This window comes from Arachis hypogaea, chromosome 7, assembly GCF_003086295.3.
Source record: "Arachis hypogaea cultivar Tifrunner chromosome 7, arahy.Tifrunner.gnm2.J5K5, whole genome shotgun sequence".
NCBI lineage: Eukaryota > Viridiplantae > Streptophyta > Magnoliopsida > Fabales > Fabaceae > Arachis > Arachis hypogaea.
The window spans coordinates 9,441,080-9,453,498 of NC_092042.1; the positions used below are offsets into that span (position 1 = coordinate 9,441,080).

Below are 12,419 nucleotides of genomic sequence, written 5' to 3' on the forward strand. Positions count from 1 at the left end.
ATTTCAAAAATAAATTGAAACTATACGAAAAACAAATTATTTCAAAAATCATTTATACATATATAAACAACATCATGTTTTCAGAAAGTATCACTTTGACCAGTTTAATAGATTAAAAAATTAGTATTGTTTAATTCACTTTGACTAATTATATACATTTAATTAATTTGAGACTGATTTTTGTAACATTGTTGCTAATGATATCATATTGGTACTCTCGAATTCCTCAATTCCAAACACCAAAAATTGAGAAAAGAAAATAAAGAATGCTGCCAAACAAAACCTTGAAAAGCCGACGCAAAAAAGCGGAGGTTTAATGATGAGTTTCAAAATGTGAAAACTTTGGAAGAGGAAGAAGAAGAAGAAAGTGTTGAAGTTGAAAATGAATGTCTCTCTGATGTCACAAAACAACCACACTCTCCATTCTCATTCTCATTCTCCATAACCACAACCAACCTTCTAAATCTTCAAATCTCTCTCTCTCTCTCTCTCTCTCTCTCTCTCTCTCTCTCTCTCTCTCTCTCCAGCTATCTCTTCCAATGAAGCAGAAACCATTCCAACACACTCGAACCAAAAACAACGACAACGCCATAACTCACCCTTTTAGATGAAGATTCCCGCCAACGCCATCGCCACCGTCATCTCCGTCTTGTTTGTCTTCTCCATAATAGCGCCATCCTCGTATGCCCTTGGCTCAGGCACCACCCTCGCTGTAACTGACGCCTCCTCCGCCACCGTCTGCGGCATTGTTGCGGCGTCACAGACCCGCCGAATCCAGTGCTACCGCCGGGGAAGTGGCGGAGCAATTATCCCCGTCTTCCCCGACGTTTCATTCTCTTCAATCTCCGGCGGCCGGAGCTACTTCTGCGCCCTCCGCTCCGGCAACTACAGCCTCCTCTGCTGGAACACCACCACCACCACCAACGCCACCACCTTCGAAAGCAAGCGACTTTACAACAATGACACTGTTCTATTCGAGAATCTCGCCGTCGGGGACTCCCAGGTTTGCGCCACGGTTGTGGGAACCGGGACGGCGTCGTGTTGGAGAACTGGTAGAAGGAAAGGTTCTGACTTTTCATCTGGGTCGGACCGGTTCGCGTCCATATCATCAGGGTCGGGTTTTTCATGTGGTATTTTGAAGGAAAGTTCTCGAATTCGGTGTTGGGGAAGTAACGCTTCCGTTGCGGATTCCATAGAGAGTGAGTTTCGAAAAGTTTCAATGTTGAGTATTGTGGCTGGCGGTTCACACTTGTGTGGTTTGAATTCAACTGGGTTTTTGGTGTGTAAAGGAAGTAACAGTTTTGGGCAAATTGAGGTTCCTCATCAAGGTGTTGCTTTTGAGTATTCTGATTTGGCTCTCGGTGATTCTCATAGTTGTGCTATTACAAGATCCAATGGTTCTGTTTTTTGTTGGGGTGGCAACGGAATTTTCAATGATAATTTCACAAAAGGTGTGTCTTTTGAGGTTATTGTTTCTGGGTCTGATTTTATCTGTGGATTAACGACAAGAAATTTCTCTGTTTTGTGTTGGGGTCCTGGTTGGTCAAATGGTTCTGATTCTGATTCTGATGTTGTGGTTCCTTTTTTGTCTCCGATTCTTCCGGGTCCTTGTGTTCAATCTTCTTGCAGTGAGTGTGGTATCTATCCTCAATCTCAATACTTGTGTTCTGGTTTTGGTAACATTTGTAAGCCTAAGCCTTGTGGGGCTCAAGTGCCGGTGATGCCGGCTAGGCCTCCTGCGGTGGTGCCATTGCCGGCGGCGGCGCCATCTTCTCGGTCAAAGACCTTGACAACTGGGTTGTTGGCATTTGCCATAGTTGGATCAGTGGGTGCTATTGCTGGAGTTTGCACTCTGCTTTATTGCTTGTGGAATGGTGTTTGTTTAGGGAAGAAGAAAATTCATAATTCTGTTCAACCAACCATTACTAGAGGTGGCAGTTCCAATAATGGTAGGGCCGTTCAATCCAATAGCCCGCTGTCGAGATCAATGACCGTTAGGCGGCAGGGATCGAGGATAATGCGGCGGCAGAGAAGTGGAACCTCGTCGGCTAAACATCCAGACAAGCCTGAGGAGTTCACCCTGGCTGATCTTAGTGCTGCCACCAATAACTTTTCACCCGAAAACAAGATTGGGGCTGGAAGCTTTGGCATTGTGTACCGAGGAAAACTCGCTGATGGACGCGAGGTGGCGATCAAGAGAGGGGAAACAGAATCAGAAACAGGTAACAAGATGAAGAAGTTTCAAGAGAAAGAGAGCGCGTTCGAGTCGGAATTAGCCTCTTTGTCACGACTACACCACAAGCATTTGGTTAGGTTAGTAGGATTCTGTGAAGAAAAAGATGAAAAGCTCTTAGTTTATGAGTACATGAAGAATGGAGCATTGTATGATCATTTGCATGGCAAGAACAATGTGGATAAGAATAGTAGTGTCTTGAATTCTTGGAGAATGAGGATCAAAATCGCATTGGACGCTTCGCGAGGGATTGAGTATCTCCATAATTATGCAGTTCCATCGATAATTCACCGAGATATCAAGTCTTCCAATATCCTTATTGATGCCACTTGGACAGCAAGAGTATCCGATTTCGGATTGTCATTGATGAGTCCGGAACCTGATACTGATTTCCGGCCAACAAAGGCAGCCGGAACAGTCGGATACATCGATCCTGAGTCCTATGGTCTAAATGTATTGACAACAAAGAGTGATGTCTATGGTCTTGGAGTGGTGTTGCTAGAACTCTTAACCAGAAAGCGAGCCATATTCAAAATCGACGAAACTTCAGGCACCCCGGTGAGCTTAGTGGACTTTGCCGTGCCTGCGATCAAGGTCGGGGAATTGGCGAAAATTTTGGACCCAAGGGTTGCGCCGCCTGAGTTGAATGAAATGGAAGCTCTGGAGCTTGTGGCCTATACTGCCATGCATTGTGTGAATTTGGAGGGAAAGGATAGACCAACAATGGCTGACATTGTGGCAAATTTGGAGCGCGCTTTATCCCTTTGTGAAAGTAGTAGCCATGGCAGCATTTCCAGTGGTACAATCTCTGTTGTATCAGACTAATATTATCATTTTCCCCCCTGATTCTTTGTCATAAGTTATATAAGTATACACATTATAGGAATTTCATCTAACATTAAGCTGTGTAGCGTAGAATTTTGTTAAACACCAACAGCTAGTGAGTTGAACAATTTTCATGTATTTACCAAACAAAAAAAAGGCATTTAATATTTTTCATGTTGATTATGGGTCTATAAGGTCTATAAAGTACACACTAATCTTTTTCCAACAACTCTTTTTGTCATTCAACATTATGCGACAAGTCTGAACATGAGTAAATAATCATATTAAAACCCGAAAAATTCCGATCTTGACAAAAACAATAATGGGGTTCAATTCGTTAAAATCAGAATCTTTCCGATATCAAAATGGTTATTTACTCTCTAAACATTGTATTTGATGCGCATCTCAAACACAATCATCAAGGTATTCAAATATGAACCATAATTTCTTCTCATTATTTGGTTCCAAAATTGACCGATTTGATATTAGTTGGATAATCAATTGATCGAGTGGTAATCACGTCTATGTGAGGAAGAGTGTGAACAAAGATGGGCTTTTAAAGCATGAGAAGACCATGTAAGTGCACCCTCATTTTTTATGTTGCTCTTTGTTATGAGTAGTTGACCTAATCCATTGAGTCCATAATAAAGCCTTTTACTCATTTTTCATCTTTTCTAAAACATCCCCCCCCCCCCCTCTTCCCAAAAAAAGTATCATTGACCAGCATGATAATATGTGTATTTTATGCTTTAGGTATGTTGAGTCTGTTTTTTATCTATTTATTGGCTGTGTGCTGTAAGTCTGTTGAGTCTATTTTTCATCTATTTATTGGCTGTGAGTTCACTTGACAGGTGTGGTGCGCTTGGCTTTTCGCTCTTAGAAGGACATGGAATATGCCAGGTACATTAAAGCAACACTTTGAGAGTTGGACGAATGCTTCACAAAGAAAGAATGAGACGAAACGGTGGTTGATTGGATTCTTTGCTGTTATTTGGGCAATTTGGCTAGAAAGGAATGGTAGAGCCTTCAATAATAAAGACTTAGAGGTGGTAGAAATTATAAACAAGTCCTTTATACTCTCCAACGAGTGGATTGGTGGTGAACCTTTTGATTGTTGATAGCAATGCTGAAAATGACTAAAGAGTACTTTATTTTTTGAGTTATTCGATGACGGTTTGTATTTTGAGTAGTCTTTTATTACTTGACTTTCTGTTGCTCCATTCTGTTGTGTGGAACACTTTTTACTTAAAAACCGTTGTTGACTTCCATGATGTGCATTAAGTCTGATCAAAGTAAAAAGAATAGAACTCCAATTGGATCTTCTTCATAAAAGAAATATTTATTTATTTATTTTTTATCAACTTAGATACACTAACATAAGTACATAACTAACAATTCAACATTTTTTTGGGTAATAGAATATGGAATGGATGGAAGGCTCTCAAATTAAACCCATGGGCTACAGGACAGGTGGGCTATAATTTATGAAATGGGATTTGTTGGGCTCATGAGATGAGTATGTTGTGTGATATTAGTGGCTGATGAGTCGAAAGCCTTAAATTTGTTTTTTTTTTTGTTATAAAAAACCCTAAGATTATGTTTAGTTTTGAGAATGGGATAAAACAAGATATGAAAAATAAAATACAAAAGATATAAACACAAAAATTAGTATTTTTATATTTTTTTTAATCATAAACTAAAATAAATTATAAAAGTCCAATCTATTCTCATTTTTTTCAATAAAAAAATTTAAAAAAATATAATAATAAAAAATTAATAAAAATATAAAATAAAAAATAAAAAATAAAAAATAAAGTCTTCTATTAGTATTTTTTTATTTGGACACAAAATATAATAATATACTAATTCAGTATCTTTGTACACAATATCTTTGTCTATATCTTATTTGTAAATACAATTTTATATTTCTATGTTTTTTATGTTTTTTATCTCAGTGTCTTGTGTTAGTAGACAAAAACAGCCAAAAAAAATGCTTCTTGGCCAGGCAACCAAACTTTAAAGATGTTCTTGATTTCCTGTGATGTTCTTGAAACTCGCCAAGAAGCTATGATATACATGTATGGGCAGCATGGTTTTTTTAATTCATTATAGATGTTTGACTTTTCCTTGAGAAGAACTAAATTGGAAAAGAAATCAGCTCTGGATTGATAAATTGTAATTGAATTATATTTTTAAGATAAAAAATATAAATGAAAATATTTTTTTTTAGGATAAAAAAATTGTGTTTTATTTATATATTTGTAACAAAATCAATTTTGGTATTTTATCTCAGAAATAAGAGGAAGTATAGGGAGCCAATGGAGTATTTGTACAATGTGTACAATAGAGGTTTAGGGATGTCCGATTCAGTATTAGAGATATAACAATTAGTGTTATCTTTTTTCATCAGTTTAAGCTATTGGGATGAGTGGTATCATGACATGGTATCAAGGCTCTGGATAGTATGGGTGATGTTCATTTTGTAACTTGTTACGGCCCTGCCCAGCTGGCCTGTTGACCGGCTCGACCCACGGGCAAACCAACCGGACCGGTCGGGTTGATAGGCGAAACTCATCCGAGCAAATGACCCGGAAACCTCCCCTTTACAGCTCACCTCGACAGCTGTGCAAGAAAGCTTTGACGAAGGTGGGTCTATCCTCCTAGGACCCACCCCTGACAGAGTATATATGGGGAGGGGCCCTATCCCTCCCCCAAGGTACGTCACTATATCTCTTTCTCTAATACCACCTGCTCACCTTCTGACTTGAGCGTCGGAGTGTCATTGTAGGTGGCACTCCCCTTCACCGCACGAAGAGCTCGTGAGATCGTCTGCTCGCGCATCCGACCCAGATCCCAGCTCATCCCTACCAACTCATAAGGAATCATCCCGACCCGTCTGGTATACCAACCAACTGAACATTGGCGCCGTTTGTGGGGATGGCTGACATGGATTTTATTTTAGAGCCTGCAACGGTAGACGATGGAGGCAATCCACGCAGAGAGGAAGGTGGGGGAACCTCTGGGGTTCCCCATTGCGAGCGCACCAGATCCCCCTCGCGGCAGCCTGAGAGGCGACCCTTTGGAGGAACCAGTACCGATAGCGCCAGAATAATCCAAGAGCTGCGCCACAAAGTGCAGAACCTGGAACGGGAAGTGGCTGGCAGAGAGTGCCGCCAATCAACGCCAACTCAAGAGCATTCCTGATCTTCCCAAAGGAGGGAAAGAAGCCATCAAAGAAGTCGTTCCAGGCGCACGCCGAGCCCCTGATCGGAGCCAGAGAGCCAAGAGGAAAGTAGAGAAGCACCGAGAAGACGGCGAGACCTCGTGATATATACCCGATCGCGCAAGGAAGGCTCCAGGGAAGGACCAAGGAGAAACCAGTCACACAGAGAGGACAACAAAGAGAGAGCGAGGAGAAACCGACAACCGGTGATCATGGGAGAGACCCCTTTCCACCACTCGGTCCTCGAGGTCTGGCTGCCGAAGCACTTCGATAAGCCGACAGACATGAAGTACGATGGGACTCAGGATCTCCAAGAACATCTGACGGCCTTTGAGGCCATGATGAACTTGGAAGTGGTCGGTGACGAAGTAAGATGCCGCGCTTTCCCGATCATCCTAGCGGGCCCGACGATACGTTGGTTCAACGACCTCCCCCAAGGCTCTATAACGACCTTCGGGGATATCACTCGAGCCTTCCTAGCCCAGTTTACTACCAGCATTGTGAAGGCAAAGCACCCATTCAACCTCCTCGGGATAACGCAAGGAGCCGGAGAATCGACCAGAAAATACCTAGATAGGCTCAACGATGAGTGCTTGGAGATTGACGGCCTAACCGACTCGGTGGCCAGTTTATGCTTGACGAACGGGTTGCTAAATGAGGATTTCAGGAAGCATCTTACCACCAAGCCCATGTGGACGATGCAAGAAATCCAAAACGTGGCAAGGGAATATATCAACGATAAAGAAGTCAGTCAGGTCGTGACAGCCAACAAGCGGCAGCCGGCCTACAACCAACCTCGGCAGCACGGTGGCGGGGAAAGGCCGAAGGAGCACTCTAAAGATGGAGTTTCGACCAAGTCCTTTAAGCCGTTTCCCCGGGTAGGGAAGTTCACCAACTACACCCCCCTTACAGCCCCAATTGTTGAAGTATATCAGCAGATCATCGACAAAGGCATCCTGACGAGGCCGCGACAACTTAAGGACAGGACGGGAGAAAACAAAAGCCTCTACTGCGATTACCACAAGGGCTATGGACACAAGAACCAAGACTGCTTTGACTTGAAGGGCGCCCTTGAGCAGGCAATCCGGGAGGGGAAGTTGGCTGATTTCTCCCTCCTTATAAGGGAACCGAGGAGGTGAGACCACGACCGACCCAGTGAGGACAAGAGCCGCGTGGTGAGACAAAGACGAGAGCCCGAGGAAGATAGGGATCATGGCCTCACTGTTGTGAACATGGTGATCGGGAGAGATGTTTCTCCCAGATCAAAATCGGTTAGCAAAAAGGACGCGAAGGTCTTAGCTATGTCCTCTGGCTCCACGCCACCCTCCCGAAGGGTACCGTCGATATCGTTCGGCCCCAAAGATCAATGGTTTGACGATGTAGCGGAGAACCCTCCGATGGTGATCACAGCCAGGGTAGGCATCAGTCTAGTGAAGAGGATCTTGGTAGACACGGGAGCTGATTCCAACATCATGTTTCGCAATGTGTTTGACGCGTTGGGCCTACGAGACACCAACTTGAGGGGCCACCAACATGGCGTGATCGGCCTGGGCGATAAATTCATCAAGCCTGACGGAGTAGTTTCTCTACCGGTCTCTATTAGCGGAGGTCGAGGGAAGAGGTCGCTAATGGCGGAGTTCATTGTCTTGAGAGACTCCACGGCCTACAACCTCATCTTGGGGAGGAAGACTATCAACGAGTTTGGAGCAATGATTTGCACCAAACTCTTATTAATGAAGTTTGTTGCTTATGATGGGTCAGTGGAAACCATCAGAGGAGATTTGGAAACGGCGGTCACATGCGACAACGCCAGCCTCTCCCTGAAGAAAAAATCTAAAGAAGCATTCGGTGTCTTCCTCGCCGACCTGGACACTAGAATTAATGACAAACCAAGGCCAGAACCCGAGGGGGACCTCGAAAAGTTCAAGGTTGGCGACTCGGATGAAAAGTTCACCTTTGTAAACAGAAATCTGCCCCATGGCTTGAAAGAACCCCTGATGTAGATGATTAGAGCTAACGGCAACCTGTTTTCCTGGATTCCGGCTGACATGCCGGGTATAGATCCCCCGTTCATGTCGCATCAACTAGCCGTGAAAGCGAAGGCAAAGCCGGTGGCCCAGAGAAGGAGGAAAATGTCTCAGGAAAGGGCGTAAGAGGTGGCCAGGCAAACGACCAGTTTACTAGAAGTGGGCTTCATCCGGGAACTCGACTATTCGACTTGGCTATCGAATGTAGTCTTGGTTAAAAAGCCTAGTGGAAAATGAAGAATGTGGGTAGATTATTCTGATCTTAACAAAGCATGTCCCAAGGATTCCTTTCCCTTTCCCAACATTGATGCTCTCGTTGATGCGGCGGCGGGTTACCGGTATCTGAGTTTCATGGATGCCTATTACGGGTACAATCAGATACCGATGCACCGTCCAGATGAAGAGAAGACGGCGTTTATAACACCAGGGGGACATACTGCTACAAGGTAATGCCGTTCGGGCTGAAGAACGCAGGGGCTACGTACCAAAGGCTGATGAACAAAATATTCAAAGATCTCATTGGCAAGACGGTGGAGGTGTACGTAGACGACATCTTGGTAAAGACCGGCAAAGCTGATAACCTCATTGGCGACCTGGAGAACGTCTTCGCCTCTCTCCGGCGACACGGCATGAGGTTTAATCCTCTCAAGTGTGCCTTCGCCGTTGAGGCCGGAAAATTCTTGGGGTTCATGATAACCCAAAAAGGAGTGGAGGCCAACCCAGAAAAGTGCAAAGTGATACTACAAATGAGGAGCCCGAGATGTGTGGAAGACGTCCAGAGGTTGGCGGGCAGACTAACCACGCTATCCCGCTTCCTTGGCGCTTCAGCGGCCAAAGCTCTGCCCTTCTTCAACCTGAGGAAAAAAGGGATAGCGTTTGAGTGGACCCCGACATGTGAGGAGGCTTTCAAGCACTTCAAAGAGATAATCTCGGAACCGCCTGTCCTGGGGAAGCCTAAGAGTGGAGAAGCGCTGTACTTATATTTGTAGTGACTGATGAAGCGTTGGCGGCGGTCTTGATGCGAGAAGAGGGGAAGACCCAGTAGCCAATATATTTTGTGAGTAAAGCACTACAAGGAGCCGAGCTAAGGTACAACAAACTGGAGAAGGTAGCTTATGCGCTCCTGACCTCGTCCCGCAGGCTGCGGCAGTACTTTCAAAGGCACGAAGTGATCGTCAGGACGGACTAGGCGATCCGCCAAGTACTCCAGAAACCTGATCTGGCGGGTAGAATGATGACTTGGGTTGTCGAACTCTCCCAATATGACCTACAGTATGAACCCAGACATGCGATTAAGGCTCAAGCCATGGCTGACTTTCTGGTAGAAGTCACGGGGGACCCTGCCGGGACACCGAGCACGCGGTGGAAGCTACATGTGGATGGAGCATCCAACCAAACGTTCGGAGGAGCAGGAATCATCTTGGAAAATCGAACTGGAGTTGTTTATGAGCAATCAGTCAAGTTCGAATTCTCGGTGTCAAACAACCAAGCAGAATATGAAGCCCTACTAGGCGGCCTAAATCTAGCAAGAGAGGTCGGGGCTACCAGATTGGAAATATGCAGCGACTCGCAAGTCGTGACCTCGCAAATCATTGGGACCTACCAAGCCAGAGATTCATTATTATAGAACTATCTAGAGAAAGTCAAGGAGTTGAGTAAGCAGTTCGAGGAAGTCACGATCCAGCACGTCCCAAGAGAGAGGAACACACGGGCAGACCTCCTATCAAAACTGGCGAGCACAAAGCCAGTGACAGGGAACCGATCTCTCATCCAGGGTTAGATAAGAGAACCAGCAGTGTCTCTGTATCTGACCCAGGCAGATCCCTCTGGGATGAACCCGATCATCGATTTCTGGGAAAAGGCCAAACTCCCCAGCGACGAGAAGGTGGCAAAGATAATAAGGCGAGAAGCGGCCAAGTATGCAATCATACAGGGCCAGTTGTTTAAGAAGGGGCTTAGCCAACCCCTGTTGAAGTGCCTCCGTCCTGACCAAACGGACTACGTACTCAGAGAAGTCCACGAAGAATGCTACGATCACCACATCGGAGGAAAGCCCCTAACCTGAAAGCTCGTCAGAGCTGGCTATTACTGGCCATCTATAATGGCAGATGCTAAGGAATTCGTGAGAAGGTGCAAAAGATGCCAAGAGAATGCCAACTTCCACAAAGCACCAGCAACCGAGCTGAGCCTACTAACGGCTCCCCGACCTTTCACACAATGGGAAATTGATCTGTTAGGACCCTTTCCGGTCGGGTCAGGGCAGGTCAAGTACCTAGTAGTGGCCATTAATTATTATACAAAGTGGATAAAGGCCGAGCCGTTAGCTAGTATATCCTCGGCAAACTGTCAAAAGTTCTTGTAGAGACAGGTGATAGCCAGGTTTGGAATCCTAAAAATCATCATCTCGGATAATGGGACGCAGTTCGCTGATAAAAAGTTTGGAGAGTTTCTTGCCGGCCTAGGCATAAAGCAAAAGTTCTCGTCAGTGGAGCATCCTCAGACCAACGGTCAAGTTGAGGCTGCGAACAAGGTTATCTTGCAAGGCCTCAAAAAGCGACTTGACCAGAAAAAGGGAGCATGGGCAGACAAGTTAGCGTCAGTCCTCTGGTCCTACCATACGATTCAACAGTCATCTACCGCGGAGACCCTATTCTGACTCACATATGGGGTAGAGGCTGTAATACCTGTGGAGGTCGGTGAGCCCAGTCCACGGCTACTCTTGGGGGGAATTGAGGAAGCCGTAGAAAAGGATTTGATAGATGAGGCCAGAGAAATAGCCCATTTGTCAGAAATAGCGTTAAAGCAAAGAATGGCACTGCGCTACAATGCCAAGGTACTCAAGAGGGAGTTTGAACAAGACGCCTGGTCCTAAGGCGTAATGATATTGGGGTCCCGACAACAGGGGAAGGAAAGTTGGCGGCAAACTGAGAAGGCCCATACAGGGTGAAAAGGGTGATCGGCAATGGTGCCTACAAGTTGGAACGGTTGGATGGCAAGGAAGTCTCGAGAACATGGAACGCGGGTAATCTGAGAAGATTCTATTCCTAGGCCAAACCCATCGACCGGACAAATGACCTGCCGATCGAGTCAGTTTCGTAAGACGTTATGATGGATTGTTTGTGCTTGTCATATATTTGCCATTCGTACTTGTCATATATTTACTGTCATTTTATGATTAAACCATTTACCACTACAATTTATCTACTACCCATCATCTCTTCTTATATTTATTATTATTAATCTACCATAACGAGTCATTATATCGTAACGACACGGTGTCCCAGGACTGATCACCCCGGGAACCGCGAAAGTGACGAACGCCATAAAATGCGGCTGTTGTAATGATAAAAGCCACGACCTGGCTTCACTAACTACCAGCAAGACGGCAAAACGTTCGTAAACAAATAGCTAATACCAACAAAATGGTAAAGAGAACATAAATGAGCGCTGACTAGGGAAGAAGCAACCAGTTTGTCACATGCCGATCAGCCGGCAAACAGATTCAAACAGTTCAAGAAAGACTACAAAGTATACAAGTTACAAAAACACACAAGTTCACAAGAGTACAAGTTACTTCTTCGGCATGTCCACGACCTTGCCATCCTTGATGGTTTTGAAAACCCCAATAACGGAGGTGTCGAAGTCGAGAGCCAGCAGCTTCACTTGAGCCTTGAAGGCCTCCTTGGTCATCAGGATGGCATTCTTGCCCTACTTGACGGTCTCTTTATACTTCTTGAACTCAGCAGTTTTAGTCTGAGCCGTCTTGACCGATGAGAGTGCCTCATCACGATCCTTCTCCAGCTCAGCCACCCGACCTTGAAAAGAGTTAAGCTGACCCTCTAGGGTGAGCTCCTGGTCAGTTAGGCGGGCCACGGCCGCATCAGTAGTCTTGACGTTCTCCTCGGCAGTCTTTACCTTCTCCTCGGCCGACTTGGCCTTCTCCTCGGCTGACTTGGCCTTCTCCTCGGCAGCAGCGAGCTGCTTCTGAATCAACTTCACCTCCTCCCTATACTTAGCATTAGCCTTAACAGAGGATTCAAGCTTCACCTCCAGAGACCAAGTTTTCGCCAAAGCGGACTCCGCCTTCCTTGCTATAGCGGCCCCTCAAAGC

At 45.2% G+C, this 12,419-nt stretch overlaps 2 protein-coding genes across 2 annotated transcripts; both read left to right on the forward strand.

Annotated features, from left to right (window-relative positions):
• The first annotated feature begins 222 nt into the window (after positions 1-222).
• LOC112702377 (putative serine/threonine-protein kinase-like protein CCR3) lies at positions 223-3,249 on the forward strand. The gene has a single exon (XM_025753377.3). It carries the CDS (start codon positions 608-610, stop codon positions 3,056-3,058), a length of 2,451 nt encoding a protein of 816 aa, XP_025609162.1. The 5' UTR covers positions 223-607; the 3' UTR covers positions 3,059-3,249.
• A 3,244-nt stretch (positions 3,250-6,493) lies between these two features.
• LOC112701094 (uncharacterized) lies at positions 6,494-7,420 on the forward strand. The gene has a single exon (XM_025751892.1). It carries the CDS (start codon positions 6,494-6,496, stop codon positions 7,418-7,420), a length of 927 nt encoding a protein of 308 aa, XP_025607677.1.
• Positions 7,421-12,419: the final 4,999 nt, after the last annotated feature.

What these genes read in the sequence shown, in the direction of transcription:
- LOC112701094 (XM_025751892.1), top strand. Translation starts at nt 6,494, where the DNA reads ATGGGAGAGACCCCTTTCCACCACTCGGTCCTCGAGGTCTGGCTGCCG.
- LOC112702377 (XM_025753377.3), top strand. Translation starts at nt 608, where the DNA reads ATGAAGATTCCCGCCAACGCCATCGCCACCGTCATCTCCGTCTTGTTT.